The sequence below is a fragment of the Neodiprion lecontei genome, chromosome 6, assembly GCF_021901455.1.
Source record: "Neodiprion lecontei isolate iyNeoLeco1 chromosome 6, iyNeoLeco1.1, whole genome shotgun sequence".
NCBI classification, from domain to species: domain Eukaryota; kingdom Metazoa; phylum Arthropoda; class Insecta; order Hymenoptera; family Diprionidae; genus Neodiprion; species Neodiprion lecontei.
In genome coordinates, this window is record NC_060265.1 from 19,090,078 (window position 1) to 19,112,919 (window position 22,842).

General features: G+C 40.5%; 2 protein-coding genes across 3 annotated transcripts; both read left to right on the plus strand.

The window, feature by feature from the left end:
• The first annotated feature begins 9,551 nt into the window (after window positions 1–9,551).
• On the plus strand, window positions 9,552–15,066 carry LOC107227592 (probable methylmalonate-semialdehyde dehydrogenase [acylating], mitochondrial). 2 transcript variants are annotated; one of them, XM_015668788.2, is made up of 7 exons: window positions 9,552–9,693; window positions 10,808–10,889; window positions 11,217–11,416; window positions 11,495–11,573; window positions 11,677–12,044; window positions 12,886–13,593; window positions 14,317–15,066. In XM_015668788.2, the coding sequence occupies exons 1-7, from the start codon at window positions 9,661–9,663 to the stop codon at window positions 14,416–14,418; spliced, it is 1,572 nt and encodes a 523-aa protein (XP_015524274.1). In that variant the 5' UTR covers window positions 9,552–9,660; the 3' UTR covers window positions 14,419–15,066. The 2 variants fall into 2 exon arrangements, with proteins under 2 accessions (XP_015524274.1, XP_046600203.1); XM_046744247.1 differs by lacking the exon at window positions 10,808–10,889 and having other exon boundaries at window positions 9,574–9,693.
• A 273-nt stretch (window positions 15,067–15,339) lies between these two features.
• LOC107227591 lies at window positions 15,340–22,793 on the plus strand. The gene is made up of 3 exons (XM_015668787.2): window positions 15,340–15,436; window positions 16,362–17,125; window positions 19,543–22,793. The coding sequence occupies exons 2-3, from the start codon at window positions 16,391–16,393 to the stop codon at window positions 19,753–19,755; spliced, it is 948 nt and encodes a 315-aa protein (XP_015524273.1). The 5' UTR covers window positions 15,340–15,436; window positions 16,362–16,390; the 3' UTR covers window positions 19,756–22,793.
• The last annotated feature ends 49 nt before the right edge of the window (window positions 22,794–22,842 follow it).

Below are 22,842 nucleotides of genomic sequence, written 5' to 3' on the forward strand. Positions count from 1 at the left end.
TCACTTCCCAGTTTTCGTCCAACTTAATAAACTTATACTGGAAAGTCTCGGAGAAATGAAAAAATGTATCAATCAACTGCCTAGAAATATGTATTCATTTGCCGGACTTTACAATATAATTTGCAATAACTTCGGTGTGAAAATTTCCTGCAGGCTGTAAAACTTTTTCCCAGTGATAAGTAAGTAAATTAATAATTTGTTGCGACGAAGGTAGAAAATTTCCGGCCATTTTTTGGTAAAACAAAAATCATGCTGTATGATTTCACGCTCTTCGTTGTATTGCGGCGGTGTGGGGGTATAAAAAAAAGGAGGAGGAACACAGCCAAGGATTGATTCGTCTCCGAGAAAAGATTAACGCACATTCGTCCCGGACTCCATCAGCTTTCGAAAGTCACGAGGAGCTTTATTTATGCCCATTGCTATAATACCGCGAAGTGAGCGATCCGTTAAATTGGCGGATATGACCGAAGAACGGCCATTTCCGGTGAAGGTGAAGGCCTGCCGGTTCAGTAAACGAAGGAGGTGCGTTAGAGCTATCTCTTGGAACGAAAAGAGGAGAATGCATGGCTCGTTAGTCTGTCGCGACTTGCACGATCGGCGTAAGTCGTGATTTCATCATTTCTGAGACGTTGTTCAGCCGGCAAGATTTCGAGCCAGCCAAGTTTTCCACTTTTCTCACTTCGTCTCAAACACAGGAGTGTTTTTCTTCTTCGCACGCAGCCTGCATAGAACGACCGACAAGAAGTTACAAATAAGTTTTCAACCTGAGAAATTTTTATCGTAACCAGTTAGTCGTTCGTAAAAATACTGCCCAGTAAATTGGAGAAACGAATACGAGCATAACGTTATACGTTAGGCAGTTCTGAAATTGAAAATATCAGTTCATATTACGCTGAAAATATTTTTCCCTTGGAAAATTATACTGGATTTAGAATTGTGCAACGTCACGAGAATGGTTGGGAAAAGCCAGATAAAGAACTAAAAATACTTTATCCTGCTTAAATTTTATCAACCATTATACACGCAGGGAACTGATGAAAAAAATTACTCCAGCTTGAAGATGACGGTTCGAGTAATGTTTGAATTAAGCTGTTTATTCATGTCCACCATTCGGGTAACTGTAAAAATAGCTTTACCGAATTTCTTTACATACAATATAATACAGGCAAATCATCGCATGACGCGATGTTATTTCAACAAAAATAAATCAAGGGTATCTTAATGCATATTTATATAATCCATTGTACGTGTTTAATCCAATCACGCGGTATTACTCAATGCGGTCAATTTGCCGACACGGTAAATATGAGGATCTAGATTAAGTGTGTGGGAAAAGTGATTCGCTAGACCAGCCTCAAGACTTTTTTTTATAACAATTTATACGAGTACGACAAACAATTTCTTCCGCGTATATTAGCAACAATTTTACTGTTTTTATATTCCAGGATTTTTGTCAGATCTTGTCAAAATGTCAATAGTTTTTCTATTCTGGGGTAAACGATCTGCCGTAACAATTCTTAAATTTTTCGCTGTGATCGAATGCTCTATGTTCAGGCGCTGATTGTCAAGCTGAAAAGTCAGTATTAAGAAACCGGGAACTCCGTGCCATTCACGAGTCTCCAAAGTTCCTTCTGTTCTCCGTGTGCGGTGCCGCGGTTAGATACGAAAGAAATTTCTAAGTATACCTATCCGTACTGAAAGCTTGTTTCATTAGCTTTTTTCCTCGTCATTTAAAGCCTCTTACCATTTATAAATGTGCAAGTTACTACTAAAATTTTAACGAGAAATGGATTCACTCCGAATCCAATTCTCAGCTCGTAACGTTTTACACATTATAAATGTTGCATAATTCTTCCGGCAAATTCGTTCGCTGATTTCTCAATCGTAGAAACATATACCAAGCTTCGCCATTGCCGCTACATTTCATCCGCGAGCAATATTTTCTGCAACAATCTGAACAGAGTTATTCGAACCTACGTGACGTTCTGCAATCAGCCCGAGTTTGGTAACGTTCGTTAGCGTGTCCGGTTATCTGGAAATACGACGGGATTACGTTATACGTAGGTGTAGTCTCACCCGATAGCGTTCTCCGGCAGATAAGACGCAAGTAGTCCACGTACATCTGGTCAGCCGGATCGCGTATGAGCACAAAACAGGGCGTAGAGCCTGCTGCAGAGGCTCGTGAAGTGTCTAACGAGGCATTTACTTCCCGACCATATAGTCGAAATGTATTTTTCCCTCTCATCGCGCATCCAGACGCATCTGGTTCCCATCAATTTCCTTTAGCTGGAGCTTCTGTCTTGTAAAATAGGAACTAAGAATTGCGGTCGATATTTCAAGCTACAAATTTTTTTTTGCTCGCGTATAAAAATGTTTACGTATACGTGTATCCGCTGCCGATGCGTTGAAATTATTTCCGATCTAGGTGGTGTATAAATACGTGTGCCACGTCACAAATACCTGTGCTTACTCGCTATCTGCAACCTTCGTTGAAACAAATCGACTCTTATCGACCTAACATCCGGCTGTCCGGCAGAACTTCCATCATTTACCGTGTTTCAGAGCTGGAAGTCGGCTACCTGCACGTCTGTTGAATCTCAAAAATCGTGGCTCGAGTTACTTCGAGTCTCTGAAAAGTCGCCTTACTCCAGAGTCGGACGATGCCTGGTGATTCGGTGTCGTGATTAAAAATTCTGACTCCAACTGCGGCCGTGAGTCAACGATGATACGCGTGCTGCTGTAATTGCTCATCGGAATGGAGAAAAAGAGGAGAGCGAGAAATCGATTCGAATTATTACCCGCACAGTTACGAATGATATTTCGATACTTTGTGGCTATTCGTTTGTGCTCTGTATAACGACTCGAAATAATCGTCCCACATATTTTTCGGCGGTCGTCTGTTTCCGCGTTGTTATGCTTCGGATAACCGGAACCGTGATTTCCGGCAATTGTACCTGCAACAACAACAAAGCGTGGTTGTGACCTACAACGAAATTTATACTGCATCCATACGCAACCCAGAGTCAGTGCATTGCGTTTCGATTATTTTATCAAGTCAGAATTGAATGGATATAATTTCACTTCTTTGTTGATTTCGAGTAATCATTTTGTTGTAGATAATTCGTAAATAACGAGCGTTGGTTTTTTTCCGTAGAGAAATAAAAGAGAATTTCATAATTATTCCACCGATTTCATGAGTCCTGGCTTTTACCAGATGACTAAGACGAGTTTCTTTTCATCTGTAATCGCGATGATAGATCTTTCCGCGGTGTGGAAAAACCTGACGTAAGTTCAATTCACTAATGTTTCCCGCACCATAACTTCAAGGAATGCTTGACTTGGGTAAAACTGAATAAGCGTTATTTGCAAACGATCGCACAAAATTCTATACAGTTGTACAAAGAACGCACAGTTTCTTTTCGGCACAGCTCGGGAAGATTCGGTAGATCTGAAAAGGTTCAAATGAGAGTGATTATTTTAAGGTCAAGGACGGAACCGGAGTAGCTCGAAAATGTAAAAAAAAAAAAAAAAAAAAGAAACCGACTCACGTACACCAGTTGCGTGGAATACGCTACAAACGACCGTGACGTGTAGTTACAGGTGTGCGTTCCGTACGTTACGGATTTGAAGGCGGCGCAAAAACACGTGTCTACAGGACCTACTTAACCACCTGTAAATATAGCAACGATCGGGGAACAATGCTGGAGTTGACAATAATTCCGAGTCAGGTTGTAGATGCCCGGTTCGGTTTATAGAGTCGCGCTCGTTCGACCTTACAGAGCTCTGTACAGAGGTAATAGCCGATCGGATTGTCTGTCTGTATTTCTGGTACGTGTGACGAGCCAAGCCCGACTAGCTGTATCATTACGTAAATATTTTTAGAACGCGGAACAGGGAAACGCACCGGCGAAGGTTACACGCGACCACCGCGTAAGAACACCGACACAGGACATTGAACGTTGAGCCGGCTAATGATTCCTGCAGCCTTTACCTGCCCCGTTTTGGAAACAATCGTTCCATACATTTGCATAATTCGAGTCCAGCTTCGAGGCTTTATCTTTCGTTATACGTCTAACTGGCGGCCAGACGCGGCTCCGCCCTCGAATATTTTCAAACAGTTCTTGCGGCCAAGGTATTAGACGTGGTCGTACGCTCTCGCAAATTTTTTGCAGAGCTCGTCGGGACCTTGAAAACTTTTGAACGGAACTTTCATCTATCTGTGAGAGTTTAGTCGGCGTTCGCACGAGTGTGTGATCCCCTTCGGAATTGGCTTGCGAATATCGTCATGTCTCAAAAGTTATAACGATCAGGTTGTAACGAGATGTAGCCTGAAATCTTGCCAGACGTTTTAGCTATCCGCAGGAAAAAAAAGAATCGAAATCGGTTCAGTGGTAACGGAGTTACACGCCGAACATACGGACAAAGAGACGGAGAGACGTTGAGTCGTATACGGAGTGGATTTCTAACGACTGCGCGCTCCGTCGTCTGCTAAAACTTAACGCGCACGCGAGAAAATCTGAATATCGTTGTTTGCCAGGGCGACCAACCGTTATAAATTCGGACGACAGTTCGGCGCGATGTATGTAACATGAAAAATTTTTTTTACTCGCGTTTACGACGATTGGTCGTCCTGGCAAAGATCACCAGATAAAGAATCTCGTATTGTAGCGCGTGCGCGTCAAATTTTAGCGGAAGACGGACGATCCAGTCGTCAGGAATTTATTCTGCATGGATATGTAGAGGAGAGGAGAAGACGAGGAAGAAGATATGTAGAGAGGGAGAGGAGACACTCCGAGGCATATTGTACACCTTGAATATTCCTGAAGTGCCTAAGCGTGCTTTGCGTTCGCTATTCGTTCAATATTTGCCAGGATTTCCGATACCCCGGAGAAAATTGATGACGGGAAAAATTTCCAGAACAAAACTCGGATATATTTTCATTACCAACGTACCGCAGATGCGCCGATGGCGTCTATTGCCTGTATCTGATACAGGTAGGTATTTTACCTGGCGACACACGTGGGACGATGATTATAATCGTATTTTGATTTGTTTGTTATATTGTTATACCGTATGTACGCAAGTTGAGCCGTAACTGCATCGAGACTTTCAACAGGCAGCTACGGCGCACGTCTCCATTAAATTGCTTACACACGTTCGAATGATCGCCGCGACGATTCAAAGCGGCTGCAGACGTAGTCGTCTCGTCGGTCGGGTATATTTCGTTTTGAGAATGCTAACGAGTCGAGTTGAAGCGACGCGAAGCACGGCCATAAGAGCAGGTAAAGCATGCGCAACTTACATGTATACCTCTGCTTGGAGGAACGAATGTAAATGTGTTGCGGAGGATCCAGCGTGCGCGTCGGAATACTCAAATACAATATACCTGTAGCTTCTTAAAGCGGCTGGATTGTAATGTCATTTTTACCAACATGGCCGGTTGTATAACATCGCTTATTCGGACGGACGAGAAGAAGCGGCGAGCCAAGAAATTGATTCAAATTTTACGAGTCGATCGTTGTAATCAGGATCGACTCTTATCTTCAAAAAATCAACTCACTACCGGAAGATAAAGTTATAATTAGCGAGTTTCGAGAATTGCCTCTCGAGTTGTACAATATTTACAGATTTTCTTTAAATTTACTCCACGTGTGTTTAATTCTACGTAAGATCTGGGGAAAGTTACGTTTCTCCGTCAAAATTTGTATTTAATGTGATGAATATAATTTTTTCCAGATAAACAGAAAGAAACTTACATATAGCTATAGTTTTGAGAAAATAGGTATAAATTTTGATGCAACATTTAGCCACAATTTTCTAGTAAAAATTTTCAAACGAAAACTTTTGAGGATTTTCCGGAGAGATTTTTTATATATATTCAAAGAGTTTTTTTTTTTTGTAAAAAAATACACCGTTCACCGTGGTAACTTGGTTAGTATAAACACGGTGTCGAATTGCGTTTTTTTTTCTTTTAACAGCGAAACGGAATTGATTCAAAGTAAATGAAATACCCTTAAGTGAGTGTAATAATATGGTGGGTGAAATATGTAAGGAGGAGAATTTGAGGTGGGGTTATGCTATCCGGTACGACTGCTTGAGGCACTGTAACGAGTTTTGTAACGCGCGTATTGCCGCGTGGAATATTAAGCCAGATTACGTATGCGTGGAGTTTTACTTTATGCGTAGGTTACACTATGCGTGTATGACTACTGTAAATGCCAGGTAGTGTGTGTAATAGACACAAGCCTATCTGACTTTTATATATATATATTTTATACATACATGTATATATATATCAGCGACGTATAGACTTTGTACAAAATGAAAAGAGTCAGAGAGAGAGAGAGCGAGAGAATGGGAGAAACAAAAAAGGAGAGAAAGAAAGAAAGAAAAGACGACTCTCTATACCTATACATCGGTTAACGTTATAGGTGACACAACTTTCACAGTCATCTCCTTCACGCATCACCGCGTGTTTATAGATACAAGGTATGTATAGCACACGAGTGCCGAGAGACGTATGCAGATAAGGTGTAAAATTTTATCGTTTATCATACCCGCGACAATGTGACGTCGATTTAAGAAGCGAAAAATCAATTACTTCTGAAATATCTTATTATTTATGATTTTTGCGGTGATATCGTGCACCTGAAACTGAAACTCTGGTACGAATGCGGATGCGAAAACGGATCTCACGTTCAATTGAAATCTGTAATGTCTAAGAGAGAAGGGATCCTATTCCAAATTTCATTTGATGCGAAATATTTAGAAACCGGATAGATAAATTCGTCTGTCTACTCGATCGTGGCAGGAGGTATATATAACGAGTTGTTTTTCTTAACGTTTGGAAAATGAAAGTGAGAGAGATCTCTGGCTAATTTTATATGTTTTTAGGACAACGTTGAACCTCATGGCGCAGTGTTTCTTGTTGGTTCAAGGTGGCTTGGCTTTTTAAAGTTGTATATATATATAATGCGCGTGATGCGCCGAAGACCGAGGCAAAAACGGAACGATATTTCACTGCCAGACTATACGGGGAATTGCCCGTGGCGTAAACAGGCGAAAACAGAGCTGTGTGCGCCGATTCGTAACTTCCAGATATAAAATTAAAGAGAAAAAGTCTAAATGAACATTCAAATCTGCGACTCGTGTGGTCTGGACGCGAGGTTAATATTCCGGACTAATCGTAAGGAGTAACCGCATCGTGTTACAAAATGCATTGCGTGCATTAAACATTATTTATGCACACATGTATATCACATAGTCCGAGAAGTAAATGATTACGTCTTATCGCAATTATTCAAGATATTCCACATCGGTGAGCGATATAATTACTTTGTAATTCGTTCTCCCTCACTCTTTCTCTCTTTCTTATTTTTCTCTCTCTATCTCTCTCTATCTCTCTCTCTCTCTCTCTCTCTCTGCTGGCCAATCGTTCGCAGGCCTTGAACACACATGATAAACGCACTTGTGATATGAAAGTAGAAAGAATGAAAATGAATAATGAAAAGAAATAAATAAGTCGAATGAAACACGCTTGAACTTTAATCTCTCCCGAATGTATGCGCATGTCGTTAATTTTCCAAATATCGACCCGCGTGTACTGCGTAATCTCATTTCACGATTTCTACCGAATTATAATATAATTTGTACAATATTGGCCGCATCATGCGGGCATCGCGGGAGGCGTTAAACGCCGAATTACCAGTAAATGACAGCTGTTTCGTTATTTCGGCTCTATCAATCCCAAGGCGAGTCATTCAAGTCATTGGTCAAATATTCATCTACATGTGCGAAAAAAATTGTTATTCATAAACGAGCTGAAGAGAATGGAAGTTGTTTCAAAAATCGGCAAAGCTTCGAGCGCAAAAGTCACCGCAAAAAACCTTTCTGCTGCAGCGCGTATTTCGAATATAAGCTTTTATCAAATCTATTTATGTATTCATCTATTTTTCACGGATTTCATCATTTATTGAAGCTTTCTATACGGTTTCCATTAATTCGTAGTACTCATTAATGTATAATTAAACTTGTTTGTATTCGAAAGAGACTTTTTCCCAGACGATAAAAACGTTTGTATAAAGTACAAAGTAGAAGAAAAAAACAGAGCCGGCTGAGAGCGGAAGTAAAAGCTCGTATAGGAGACGTATGCGAAACGGATTTAAAAGCAACTTTCATCGTCTCTCTTTCTGACAGATATTATAGATATATGTGTGTGTGTGTGTGTGTGTATACATATGTATACACGTATATTTATTTTTTTCAGTATTGCAATTATAACCTGCGGTTACAAAACCGTTAGTTGTCAAATCTTGCGTGGAAAAGTTTGTACATACACAACGATGCACCTCGCGATAACGTCTATCAGCGGGTTCTTATAACAAACGGCCGAAACGGGTTATAATTTACCTGGAATTAAGGAAATATTTAGAATCTTACATTAATTATCGCGCCGGAACGGCGCCAAAAGGAGTGTGACTTGTGCATTGATACACGGCTCGTTTGTAGGCTTGTATACACATAAGTGTGTACACGAATAAATTCTTTCGTATTTTGTTGACACGAGACTGGTTCTTAACGCTAAAAATGTCAGCGTAATTATAGCGAGAGAGATTGACGAGAAGAAAAATGTCGCGCATTTGATACAATGTTGCAGCAACGTCGTTGATCGAAGTGCAATTTCGTATCAATATTACCAATTTTTGAAAAAGCTTCGATTTATGAAGCACGTGTCCCCATCTGCCGTTCATTTTATTAGATTGACGAGTAACCGACAATGATTCTTTAACCGGAGGCCTCCGGTTCCATAAAAATTTATCCCACGTATTAAAATTCTCGCGGAGAACATTCTATAATATCTTTGCTCCGCAAGTACGGCACTACAGAAAATATTTATCCTGAAATCATAATCATAATCTTTCATACAGTAATTCTTTTCTACAGAATGCGGTTTTACAGAAAGTGATGCCTAACTTATTCTAATCTTTGGGCTTATACAGTCACCTTCTGCGTTCTTATCAGGGGATCGTTTTCTATCGTTTCAGATATTACTTAACTTACTTACCATCACAGTGCCACGAATCACTTGAACGCAGTTTCTGGACAAGTGGTTCTCAACTTATTTAGATAACTTTCCTATAGAGAGAAACGCTGTAGGATTAAGTTTCTGTAGAATAGATCCTGTACAATATTCTCCGTAGGATTTTACCTCGGTAAGATAGATTTCTGTAGAACCGGTCCATCCCTCCGTAGATAACTCGACGGATAAGTTACCATCGTCGTTGCTAACAGGCACGAACGGATCTAGTAACAAACGTTGTTTCGACACGAAGCGACATCATTCACCTCGCTTGAATTGCAGATGAAATTATTAGCAATTGAGATTTTCTACCGGCTAAAAGCGGTCACGGCAAGCATTGTTTAAAATGTGTAAATACGGTGTTGGAAATGTACTTGGTTTTGTCGAACCTCAATCGGTTATCAGCGGCAATACGCGGCGTTATCGGTCCTGAAAACATCGGCCGTTCGTGACGTCAGCCGAGCGACGTACAACCCGGTTAACACAAACAGTGTCGCGCATTGATTAGACCAACAAGGCCAACCTGCTGCTCGACTCTATTCCAGTTGATCAGGCTTCACCAGAGGAATCACATCGCCGCGATGTCACGCCTCGCCAAAATATCAATATGCGAGGTAATTCGAACATACGCACTGAAATTAAACTCGCGTGTGAGGAAACGATCTTTATTTTTATACCCGTTGCATCGTACGCAGAGTCAGTGTCGAGCGACCAACGTGAAGGTGGCTGTAAGGCTTGCAGTCTGCGATTTCATTGCATCGTTTCGAATTAATTAAGACGTGTGCGTGTATTTGAATCGATGCAATTTGCTCGCCGAGATTCGATCTCTCTACGTTTGCTTTCAGCCCTGCGAAATACGCGAGTCCGCGTGTCCGTCGGACCGGGTTATTTTCGTAATATCTTGTTGCAATCGCGAACACGTCATTTTGCTCGGTCGGCTGGTCGGTTTTCGCGGTATTTTTTTCACCTTCAAAGTTGGCGCAACGTGTGTCCACTATTGCGATTTCAAGTTCAAGGACAGCGATTTCAGATTAGAGAATTCAACGTTGATAATTCAATTCTCGTACATGTATCTCGCTCACAAGCGTTATGTAATATAATTTCTTGACATATCAGTTCTTGTTTGAGGATTTTTTTTTTGATACCTCACTATCGCATCATATACTACAGGTTTTAGGGCTATTGCAAGGATTTGTTATCAGTAAAAGAAAACTAAACTTGCCAAGCATAATATGCAAGGTGAACATTTGATACCAACTTATAAAACTTATAAAACTTGTAAACTTGCCAAGTATAATATGCAAGGTGAACATCTGATACCAACCTATATAATGTATAAACTTACCAAGTATAATATGCATGGTGGAAATTTGATATCAAGTCATATCTGCATAAAAAAAAATCAGCCGTATCAATACAAAATCCGATTTCTAAAAATCGTTCTCATTTCTCGATCATCGTCAATATTCTGATAATAATTACCTCTATCGAATATGCAGAAACTGTTTTTAAGCATTTTGGGTTGACTTATGTTAGTCTCTTTTCTCCCGAGACTTTGATTCGTTTATCATTTCATCGCCTCGTGTTGTTTTCTTGAGATGCTCGAGCCTGCCGCTAAAGCTCTGAGTGATAGCGGCGATCTCATTTAACCCTTGTAGCAATAATTGATAAAGAGACGTATTCACCGTGAGTCTTTATTAATTTTACGTAACGATTTTTTTCTTTTAGCTAAAGAACAATGCCAGGTCTTTCAGCTCCGGCGGTTCCCTCGCGCCGGCCGTCAAAATGTACCTAAATGGAAAATTCGTTGGTAAGAATACGACGATGCGACTACCGATCAACGCATTTGTGCGATCATACTCACAGTATTCTGATCAATAACGATCGATTATCGACGGATTTAGAGATCAACCAGACTGCAATGAATTAACACATTCCCACCGGCAATTGTCGGTTACAATTATCGAATTCCCAATTACTGGCTAATTCCTCTCGCGATTCGATCAAGGGTAAATGGAACTGGTGTGAAAATATGTTTGGGCTAACGTCCTTTCGTCAGTTAGATGTTCGACTTCATTGCAAACTACGGTTAGAACACGTAGGACTGTAATTTATAATAATTTTTTTTTTTTGGCAGACTCTAAGACGTCGGAATTCATTGATGTCCACAACCCGGCTACTAACGAGGTTGTCTGCAGGACACCAAAATCGATGAAAACCGAAATGGAGAGCGCCGTCGAGTCGGCGAAAGCCGCTTACGAAAAGTGGCGATGGAGTAGCGTCGTTACGCGTCAACAGGTCATGCTCAAGTACCAAGCCCTTATCAGAGCAAACATGGTCTGTCCCCGTCTTTCGTATTTTCAACCTTCGATTTTAAATTAATCGCATATCTAACGAGAGAACAAATGTTCGCAGAAAAGAATCGCCGAGAACATTGTCGAGGAGAATGGAAAGACGATGGTCGACGCGGAGGGTGACGTGCTGCGTGGACTCCGTGAGTAAAACTTGGAGGTCGAAACTGCCCTCCCTCCTCCCTTTCCGAAAACAATTCATGCCCCCGAGAACGGCGACTCTATCAAGAAACCCCCGACTTTCAGAGGTCGTTGAGAACTGCGCCGGGATCCCGTCTCTCCTCCTGGGGGAAAGCATGCCGAACATAGCCACGGACATGGACACGATTTCGTACCGGCTTCCTTTGGGCGTGACTGCGGCGATCTGCCCGTTCAATTTCCCCGCGATGATTCCATTGTGGTCAATACCGGTTTCCGTCGCCTGCGGCAACGCGGTTATCATAAAACCGTCCGAGAGAGTTCCCGGGGCCACGATGATCCTCGCCGAGTTATTCGCCGAGGCCGGAGCACCGCCGGGCATCCTCAACATCATTCACGGGCAACACGAGGCCGTTGATTTTATATGCGAACATCCGGACATCAAAGCCATCTCCTTTGTCGGCTCGGACCAGGCCGTGAGTACAGGGCAATGGTTTTGCACATAATGGCTCATTATGCTCAGAGGTTGTAAACTCTCGTTAACGTATTCTTGAGCTCATTGATTCCTCCGTCACTCGATACATCGTGTAGACCTTGTATACTGACTCTAATATGATCAGCCATGACTACTTCGTTTGTTCAAGTTCGTTTTACTTGTTTCCAGCAATCTCTGTTATGTAAATTGGCAGAGAGATATACCGTATCAGATAGGTTCAACTAATCCCGCAATTTATGATAGTTTAGTGTCGGACTAAACGTATCGCAAGTAAACTTGTAATATGTCGCTGAAGCAACAGTCTTTCGTAACTCCAATAAAAAGCCGTCAGCGAAACTCACAATCAGATGCGATCCATACGTCTGACATCAGGTTATACTGAAAAGAATGACGTCAAAGTATGAGCTTAGTGTCACTTTAGCTATACTGTTGAAGCAACGTTTATTACGAAACTGATTCAAGAAATTATGTCAATTTAGGGCACGGGAATAATTTCATGCGTTCATGGATAATGTTGTCAAAATCAATGAAATTTACATAAAAAATTGACAAAACGTGGATATTTTTGTCAAGTAGAATGTGTGAAGAAATCGCCGTCCGATACAATTTTATAATATTCAACAACTCCTTGGTTATTGTTAGACTGTAAAAATATTGATGATAAAACAGACTGAAAATTTGTCGTTGCGGAAGTGCTATGGAAGAGTTTTTGTGTAAAATTCGGATATTCAAAATCAGATGGTGTAAAATCGAGACCAAATTACAGTCTACAGATATTCCTACTGTTTTTTTTTTTGCCTACAGCGTGAAATTCCTTTCAGGGTAAATACATCTACAAGAAGGGTTCCGCCCACGGTAAGCGGGTGCAGTGTAACCTCGGGGCAAAAAACCACTGCGTGGTGATGCCGGATGCCAATAAGAACAAAACGATAAGTCAGATCGTCGGGGCAGCTTTCGGAGCGGCGGGTCAACGTTGCATGGCCCTGTCGACGGCGATTTTCGTGGGGAAGTCGCAGGAGTGGATCGCCGACATCGTCAGCGCTGCTAAGGGCCTCAAAGTGAACGCCGGGCATGTTCCAGGCGCCGATCTGGGCCCGGTGATATCGCCGCAGAGCAAGCAGCGCATCCTCGACATCATCGACGCCGACCTGAAGAAGGGCGCCTCGCTTCCGCTCGACGGAAGAGGCGTCGAGGTGCCGGGATTCGAGAAGGGCAACTTCGTCGGGCCGACCGTCATCACCGGCGTCAAACTTGACATGCGTTGCTACAAGGAGGAGATATTCGGACCTGTTCTTGTCTGCATCAACGCCGACACTCTGGACCAGGCCATCGACATCATCAACGCCAATCCGTATGGAAATGGAACAGCCATTTTCACCACCAACGGCGCAACTGCCAGGAGCTTCACTCATCGGGCTGACGTCGGTCAGGTCGGCATCAACGTTCCAATTCCGGTACCGCTTCCGATGTTCAGCTTCACCGGCAGCAGGGCTTCATTCCTTGGAGATAATAATTTCTATGGGAAATACGTGAGTACACGAGATGTTTATCTGCTTTCTAAATGTACTCTTCGTACTGTCTTTCACATTGTTATGCTTCAAGGATCAAAACTAGTCTCGAAGTATTTCGAGTTCGATTTGAATATACAAAGATACACGATCTTTTGTTAGTATCCATATTTTGTCTTTGGACTATTGAATATTTTTTGATTCGTAATATTATTCAAAATGTTCGAAATTTCGACTACAAATCATGAGAGGGAGTTTGCATTACGCTGAATTAGAAATATCCTTTTCGTTCAGAATTTTTATGTCTTCATAAATTATTAAAGCTTTCAGAGACTTGAGGAAAATTTAAAACGGCTAATAACCGTGAAATTTATCTATGGATACAATTCATGTTTTTTAGTAACCTTCATTCCCTTACGAATAAAATTTCAGTTCTGCTTGGTAAATCAATTGTACAGCAAGTTTCGCTGAAAATGAATAATTTCTCTGGTATATGATGCGATAGAAGGATGAATTATTTATTTTTAGTAAAGGAATGAAAAAAGCGACAAACCTTTTAACCTGTCTCATAGGAACCAATAAATCGTGAATCCTGCAATATATTTTACATCTGTTGTGAGTCTATGCTTGAGGTTGAAATGAAAATGAATAAAAAAAGGTCCCCGTGACTAATAATCACTATCGGTGAAATTTAGCGAAGCACCGCGAAAGGAAACGGAGATAACTCTGATAACGTTTTCGCAGGGAATTAACTTCCTCACGCAGACGAAGACGGTCACGCAGCTCTGGCCCTCGGCGGATGCGACACACGTAACATCGGCGACCGCAATGCCCACGATAAATTGAATTCGAAAATAAAAAATTGAAGAGAAAACGAGGAGACGATGTTCCGAAAAGGCTGATACTGTTGGGTACCGAATAAATTTTTTTTCCGATATACGGAGCGACCGACGTTTGTGTAAAATGGATTAATAACGCCGTCTGCGTGCAGACAATTGATTTATATTTACTAACGTGGATTGAAACAGGCACAGGTGTGGATAGGCGCAGCACTTGGTACCGAGTCGAACCACAACTAGCTTTTAGCCGGTCTGAGGCTGGTAGGTATTAAATCGATTCCGCATAAGGTTTAATTCTTTAACCAACGTTGAAAGGAGGCGGAAGAGAAATGTGCAGAAAAACCGTATTCCGAGTAGAAGATCTGAAGGTCCTTTGAAAATCAATTCATACGAAATAAAACCCCAGTGCTGTCACAGATATACCAAAGATATGCACGCAAAGTACGGCCACGGTATAGAACTAAGTTCATTCATTTTATCACACGATAAGGTCTTCCATTTAGGTATACATACACAATGTACATACGTATGCATGTAGGTATAACACGGAGTTGCGTATCGCCAAAAAATAACTCACGGATTTGATTCTCCGATATTTCCCAATGATGTAAAAACGTATTTTTGTTACACTAATAAATTTGTTGCAATAACGTTATTAACGAGATATTGATTTTTTTCCTCTGATATTAAATTATCTTCGTATCTGGTGTTTACTAAAAATGCGTCGGTATCCGCATCCCAACCTTGCGGTCGGATTTTATTCAAGATCAATTGTAATTCTCTGTAATCTATTAACTCTCATGTACGCAGCTTGCGTTATAAATTGAAAAGCGTAAATATAAGGAGGCTTGCAGAGGCGCAAGCGCGTTCGATTCCTCCCTTGAAGATCGAGTCTGCGCATTTTCGTGGCAGAATTTTCTCAGGCGAGGTTCAGCCTGTCCCGGAGAAGCACGTTCGTTTTGAGGACCAGTGTGGAAAATTTTTTTTACGAAGAAGAATCTCGCCACTCTTTGTTGAGACATACTGTAAGTTGTTCTTTCGATACACAATTCTTCATTTCGAGATTCGCACCGAGAACTTTGCCCCAATCCTTGCATTTATTATCAAAATAGCATTCAGCTATCGCTCTGTCAGTTGTGCGACGAATATCTCTTACGCCTAGAGTCAACCGACTAAGGAAGAACCTCGTCGAATCTTACTTTTCGTTTGTTTTCATTTATCTCACGGAATGAGCTCAGAGAGATACGCGTTGCTAGATTGCAGTGTAGAAACCAACGAGCATTAATCTCTGCCTGAAATTTATCTCTCACATAAAAACTGACGAGATTATCACGCTTTTCGTTTTTCAAAAATTTAAATCGATAGAAGAAGAAACACATCTTACCTGCATTTCGTGACAGCTGATGTACGGTTCAAGGACTTTGGAGACACATCGCCTATACTCGATAAAATTATGAGAGCGCAATCTTGTGACAAGTATTTACCCTCGATGGTTTTACGCGTAAGAGAAAACAGTTTCTTACCTCGTCGAAGGCCGTATGTTCGGGAAATCTGAATCCTGGAACTTCTTTTGCCGAACGTAATAAAGCAAGAAAAAATTTCATCTCATTGGGTACAGAAATTAGACAAATTGGCAATTTGCGTCCTTACCCCATAGCAGGTGCATCCGTGACACGGATGGGTATTTTTTCGCATGACCGCGATAAGCATCGGGGGCGTAGTTATTCGTTCTTCATAAAGCGGCGGTTAGGAAATAGAAGTGTCAACTCCTAATGAAAGGATGTATTGTTCGCGGAGCTGCTATGAATTGCAAATTTGTATTTGAACCCGGTTTCAGAGTGTGCAACACGTCCGCGCACACAAAGTCTATGAGGATAATGGCTGGGTACTCAGTTTCGCGATATACCTGTGCAACATCGATTAAAACCGATGGGGTGAAATTATCCGCAGGTGAAGCGGGTCGCAGACAGAAGCGAAATATGTACAAGACAGTGCGAAAGGGCGACGCGTCTCTTCAGTACACCATCTTACCACAGACCGATCAGTTCAATGCCGCCGCGGGATTTTCCCCTGCAGCCTCGAGCAAGGCGAGACCAATGGTCCTGAGGTGCACGATGGCGCTTGTCGTTGCGCTGATAATCCTCTCCTGCATCGCGACCCCTTTTCTCATCAATCAGAAGGACCACAACCTGTTCGCGAGCACGATGCTGAGCATGGGAAGAGTCGAGGTCAGTATCCGCAAAAACGGGACCAAGACTGACGCCGAGGACGTCGTCACGGACAAGCAGGAAGTTAAGCTCGACGACGAGCTTTCGGCGACCTCGGCGAAGCCGGAGGGAAATGGCCTCCTCGGGACTTCCGCGCCGAGTTCAACTCCCCTGAGCTTGACGACGACCACGACGTTCTTCTCGACCCAGCAGCAGACGTCCTCGGTTTCGTCGACCACCTCCAGGTCATCCGCGAACCCCTCGTCCTCGACCGAGGTCCCCAGGAAGCTGCCCCGGGTCACCCTGAAGCTTAGAGAAAACGAAACCATACCGCAGATGTACATGAAGGCAGGCATCGCCTCCTACAAGAAGGGCAACATCACGACCAGCGTTCTCGCACATGGACTCAGCCTCGAAGGACTCATCTTCAAGACTCCGGAGGGCACGATCAAACCCTGGCCGCAAAAATGGTCCTTTGCCGATCCGTCATCTTACTTTCAATGGAAGGTGAGTGCTTTTCCTTGTTTTCATGATCGACTGGTATAGGTATTGCTGTTTCCCCTCATGTGGGACGGTTTTCGACAGAGTCTAAAGAAAATTAGGATGTTTTGTCCGTTTTTCATAACGGTGGATCAGATTTATGATGCAGGAATAAAGTTTGTTGAAGCAAAAAATCATGAAATCAGGATACAGGAAATGAAACCACCGATGAATCTCTATCGTGGAAAATTTGGAAACCTCAAATTCGAATAAAGAGTGTTTGCCCTTTAATAACTTTAAAGCAATTAAATATTTCTATTTTTTTCACACACCACAATGGTATTCTTTGTCTGATTTTTCAGAGATTAAAGCAATGATTCTGAATTTAGCACAAGTTTAATAATTGCAATCTACACAGTGACCTTATTAATTTGTTTTTGTAGTTGTTTGAAAACATGAGAAAGGAATTCGTCCCGCATGATCTATGGGGAATTTGTCAACAACATAAAATTTACAATTTATCAGAGTGTAAGAAACGGTAGGTTTGTTGCACCGAAGCAATCGTAAAATGATTCAATCACTCTGAAATGATTAATTAAGGGCTACCACCACTCTAGCGGCCAAAGAAAGGCCTAACTTTGACGATTTATTTTGAGAGTATAGAAAATGGAGAAGGCCTTGTTTTCAGAGGGTTTAGTTTACATATATTGAAGTGTGAAAAAAATTATTCTTATCATCATTCTGCTGCAAAATGGCAACGACAGAGCTAATCTTCGAAATCACATTTTTTTAAAACACCTTCACGGGAGGATAGATTTCTCGTAAAGTATAAGATCTGAAACAAAAAACAATTAATAATCTATATACTATTGCCTATGGAAGTGCGCAGGATTTTTTAAAATTAAATTTTGTCGAAATAAATCGATTTTTTGCCAAAAAATAAGCAGTAAATCGTTTATAAAAAAAATGTTGGCATTAAATAAAAAAATGGCTTCGCACTTTCACAGAGAATGTAATTGCGAAGATATTGTCAAAATTTCAAACCGATCCATGCAACGGTGTTCAAGTAATTTGTCCTCTCAGTTTGAAAAATGTGGTTTCGTGAAAAATGCGTTAAAAGTTTTACGAGCACTCAGCGCGCACTCCAAGGTACTGTGATAAAATCGTGAATGGAACTTGAAAAAAAAAAAAAAAATTTCACCACGAGACCAACTGGGTATGGTTTTTATGACCCTAGACTATTGTTTAAGCAAAAAAAAAAATCGAATTTTCCAAAATGCTAGAGTGGGGTTACCTCTTAACAATGACGCTTGCCAGGAAGCAGAAAACAGACGGCAGGATACTTGACAGGAACGAGCTTTTATCGATATACTCTCAGACAAGTTTATTGGATATACTGATAATATCATAAATCAATTTCAGTATAAGAAAATCTTGTAAGAAGCGAACGTTATATTATGCATAAGCTGCTCATAAAGTTCGGTAAAACGAATGATGATTCGCAACTCCTGAGTTGTTCATTTTGCGATAAGATTAAGATTTATTTGCAACGGAAGAAGCGTCAAATTATTTGGACCGCCAAGTAAAACCGTATAACCCTTCACTTGTCCGTGATCTAGTTACAATTTCCACGGATTCTAAAACATTTTATCATAGTTAGAAACGATCTCTAAGCATTTTTACAAAAAAAAAAAAAAACAAAGAAGATAATACGGATGAATAAATGGAAAAAATTCAAATGAAAAACTTGACTATTCCGTGAAAATGTGTCGCGAAATTTTGCAAACTTCCAGGACTTTCAGTTGCAAAGTCGCGGGAGACTTAAACTTTTTGAGAAACTGATTATCCGGACGGTTTATTCTACTCGCTATCAGTATCAAATTTATGAAGAAAACTTCCGTTACCGTTTCACATCGCGCTAATTACCTAATCCTGAATTTTTCACTGCTGGATTTGGATGAATTTGACATGGCATCAAATTTTTTAAACTCGAACTGGAACATTGCCTGATATTCTCGACCCTTAAAAGATCTGTCACTTTTGCCTCGTGCAAAAAACTCAAAGTAGTTGGATCTTATCCCGTTCTTATCCGGCGATATCCGGTAACCGCGAGCACTGCAAATAAGTGTCCGGACAAGCGGTGTATGTACCTGATTCCAACTGGAACTTGAATGCGAATCGTGTGTTTGTTCGGGGGCGAGAATCCGCCTTCAGGATCGGAGACGAAACGAAGCTCTTGTCAGATATATCGGTTCATTGAACGAGGGAGCGAATCGAGGCGTGGAATCTGAATGCTCCTGATCGTGCATGGCTAGGTCCAACTTGGGTGTATCGATCATGTTGCGGCAGAGAAAAGCATAGCATTAAGTCGTGGCGGGTCGATAGTATGTACATGAAATTGAAGTAACAACCTGCAGTTGCTTATGGTGCTGACTCTGTTTCAGGGAATCCGACAAGTTCCAAGGATGGTGTACTTCATCCTAGGCGGACTGGCGGCCCTCGCCATCCTCAGCATAATCCTGATGACCTACGTCCAGTGGAGGGCGTCGCGACGCCTTCAACGAAGGAACGTCGAGGTCCTGGAGATCGAGAGCCAAGAGGAGGACGAATCGACGCTCCTCGGTCCGGAGACTCGCGAGGGTGTCGATAAGGAGTAAATCGTGCGAAGTTTGGCTAGATTCATTTGATTTGCATATTTTTACAGACCCAGGCACAGACAGACACACACACACACACACACATCGGTCAGAGTGAGGGTCTTCCACGCGCCTTGGTCTACAAGGGTCTTCGCGACGGTGTGCATGATGTACGTTACGTTCATCCCGGTTCCAATGTTATGTGCGACAATTCGTTTGTCGAGTTGCAAATTAAGGCGGTATATATATGTACGGGTGTAGATGACTGAAGATGCTTGTGAATTTTGGGAATTTATATCACGAATATCAATTATTCAATTCGGTTCGGGATCGTTTCATTCAAAAGTATGTGGATCGAACTTGTACAACATATTTTCTTTATTATATTCAATCAATAGTAAGCATTGTTATTTACAATAACGTTGCCCATTTCGTAATGATGTGTTCTGCGGTGCCGACGATATCTCAAAAATGACTTTGACCGATTCACTACAAAGTTGGCGAGAGTATTCAGGACAGGAGAGTTTATGCTATTTTTTAGCAAGCCATTTTGTTGGAGAAAAATAAATGTGTCAAAGGATATACTGACTCAGAAGACTGTAGCTTCAAATTGGAAATAAATTGGCTGAACCGTTTTTGAGATATCGTGGGCATCGCTGAAACATGTGATCGACAGAAATGGTTGACGTTATAGTTGATAAAAATGCTGCCTATTAAGTGATTTTAATAAAACGAAAAATGTTTTGAATAGAACAAACTCCGATCGAATTGAATAATTGGCTGTCGACCTGTAAATGCTCAAATTTCGGCCAAACTTTCAGCCGTCTAATCGTATATAATGTGCAACCTCTAAAGTAAGATGCAGCGGTAACAGGGCGAAGACAAATCACTACATACCGCTTGAAAAGCGAGAAAAAATGAATAAAAATAAATAAATATAAATTGACGTACTATTAATGTAATCTAAGAAAACGGTTCTTTATGCTCAACTGTTTTTTACGTACGTACATTACTACTATCGTATACATACTTATATGTAACATATATTTAACATACATAGGACGTTATTGTCCAGCTTAATCAAAGCTAATATCTTTTTGAGCGACTCCGGCTATCAGCCCTGATACTTATAATAACATTACAATACGTGTAATCTTTGAGGTGTGTTTTCTCGCTTACGCATTTGAAATATTGAACTACACAGATGGTGATGACAGTATTATTATTTTCAAAAACCAGTTCCGTAACTTGTGTTAATTAGTACGATCGGTTTTTCCTGGGACTTATCACATTGTCGAGTCAAAAGTTCCTTAAACGAGGTCACAATTTGTTCATAATATGCGCAGGAATTTTTGTGGTATATATTATCGTGGAATTCGATTGTTTTCTTATTGGTACTGAACATTGAATGAAAATAATGAAAATAAAAATGAAAACCGAAGATGAAAGATAGAGAGAATGAGACGGAGAGATATCGCGAGATTGAAATAACGGCTGTATGTAATTATGCATCGCCGGGTGTGCGAATGAAACGATTTAAAAATTTAAGGTCTAACACAATAAAGTCTAAAAATTAAATTTGTAATATGTATTTCGTGATATTGTGTCAATGAGTTATAAATTTCAAAATGAGCGATCAGGACTCAGTTGTTTCTATTCGGTAGCTTTAGCAGCTCACATAATATACATATACATATACCTAGATGGTTTCAGCTCGGTACAGAATAAGTTTTTGACTTTTCCCTTTTGTTGCGTTATTGCTTGAACGCGGTGAACTTTATCCGGCGTCCTTATTCTCGAGACGGAAATGATGCGAAGAATGATGCGAAGATGTCAAAAAAAAAAGGCAATTTGTCTAAGCGAAATCCTTGAATCAGGCGAGAACTGGTTATAGCTGGACGCGGTCAAGTTCACCAAACCTTTTATATCGTATTAATTACTTCATAGTGTAAATTTTCGTACAAAATGATGTTCGATGCGTTTTCCGAAAGAAGAAAAAATTCCATGGTAGCAAACAAGCAGAGGGAAAAAAAAAAAAAAAAATCAATAATTATCAAAGTGAAACGCAAAACAATAACAAAACAAAGTAATTAGAAAGAGGACAAAAAACAAAAATACAAAAAAACAAAAAACAAATACGATATAATTAAAATCATCAAAAAAATAAAAAGAGAAAGAATAAAGAAAAAATACGGTTATAGTTTCTATTTTGAATATTATATTTTTTTAACTTGATTCATTTTTGACTTCCAAGAGTGATTAATAAAAGTAAATAACATAATAATAATTGTTGTAATATTAATTATAATAACAAATCAACAAATTATTGTATATATCCCGCGAGTCAAGGGAACGTAACGGAGCGTCAAAATTACCCGGATCCGGTTTTAGGTATGATATAAATAACAGTTTACTTTTTGTATGATGCATTGAATGAACGTAAGAATTTCGAGCGTTGTAAACCAACCACTGTAAGACAATTGGGAACAGACAAAAAACGAAATTGATTATCTTCTTAAGGTTTAACAAACAATACGAAATCGCCCGGTATAGTTTAGCCACCTAGGTAGGTATGAAAAATTTTTCATCAAAGACGCGAAAGTGTTCATTGATTGTTGTTTTGAAAAACAGAAGTGAGAGGATCCGCATCGACTAGAATTGTTTCAAGTAGTTCATAAATGAACGTAATGATATGATATATATGAGGCAATCCAACTTAACGAGTAAATCTGAGTACGTAATTATCGAAAATGTTCAAATTAATTGTCCGGCTAAAAACTTTGACATTCGCAGTCAATGACACGTCGATAAAAAAAATTGACTGCAGTGACTGAGAATTATTAATCCGAGTACGTGTCGATGAAAGTCAGACCTCTGTTACGTTGCTTCGATGCCCTATTAGCTAGCTTAGGTAGGCAAAATAATAATTATTATATTATACATGTACATACATGATTGAAATCGCGTGTCATAATAATTATGCATATAAGTATAATATATATATATATATATATATATATAGTTATCGATTACGGTGTTTATTAATGAAAGCTAAGAAACAAAAAAACTGAACTGTTGGATGATGATATAGCTCATAAATAGTTAGGG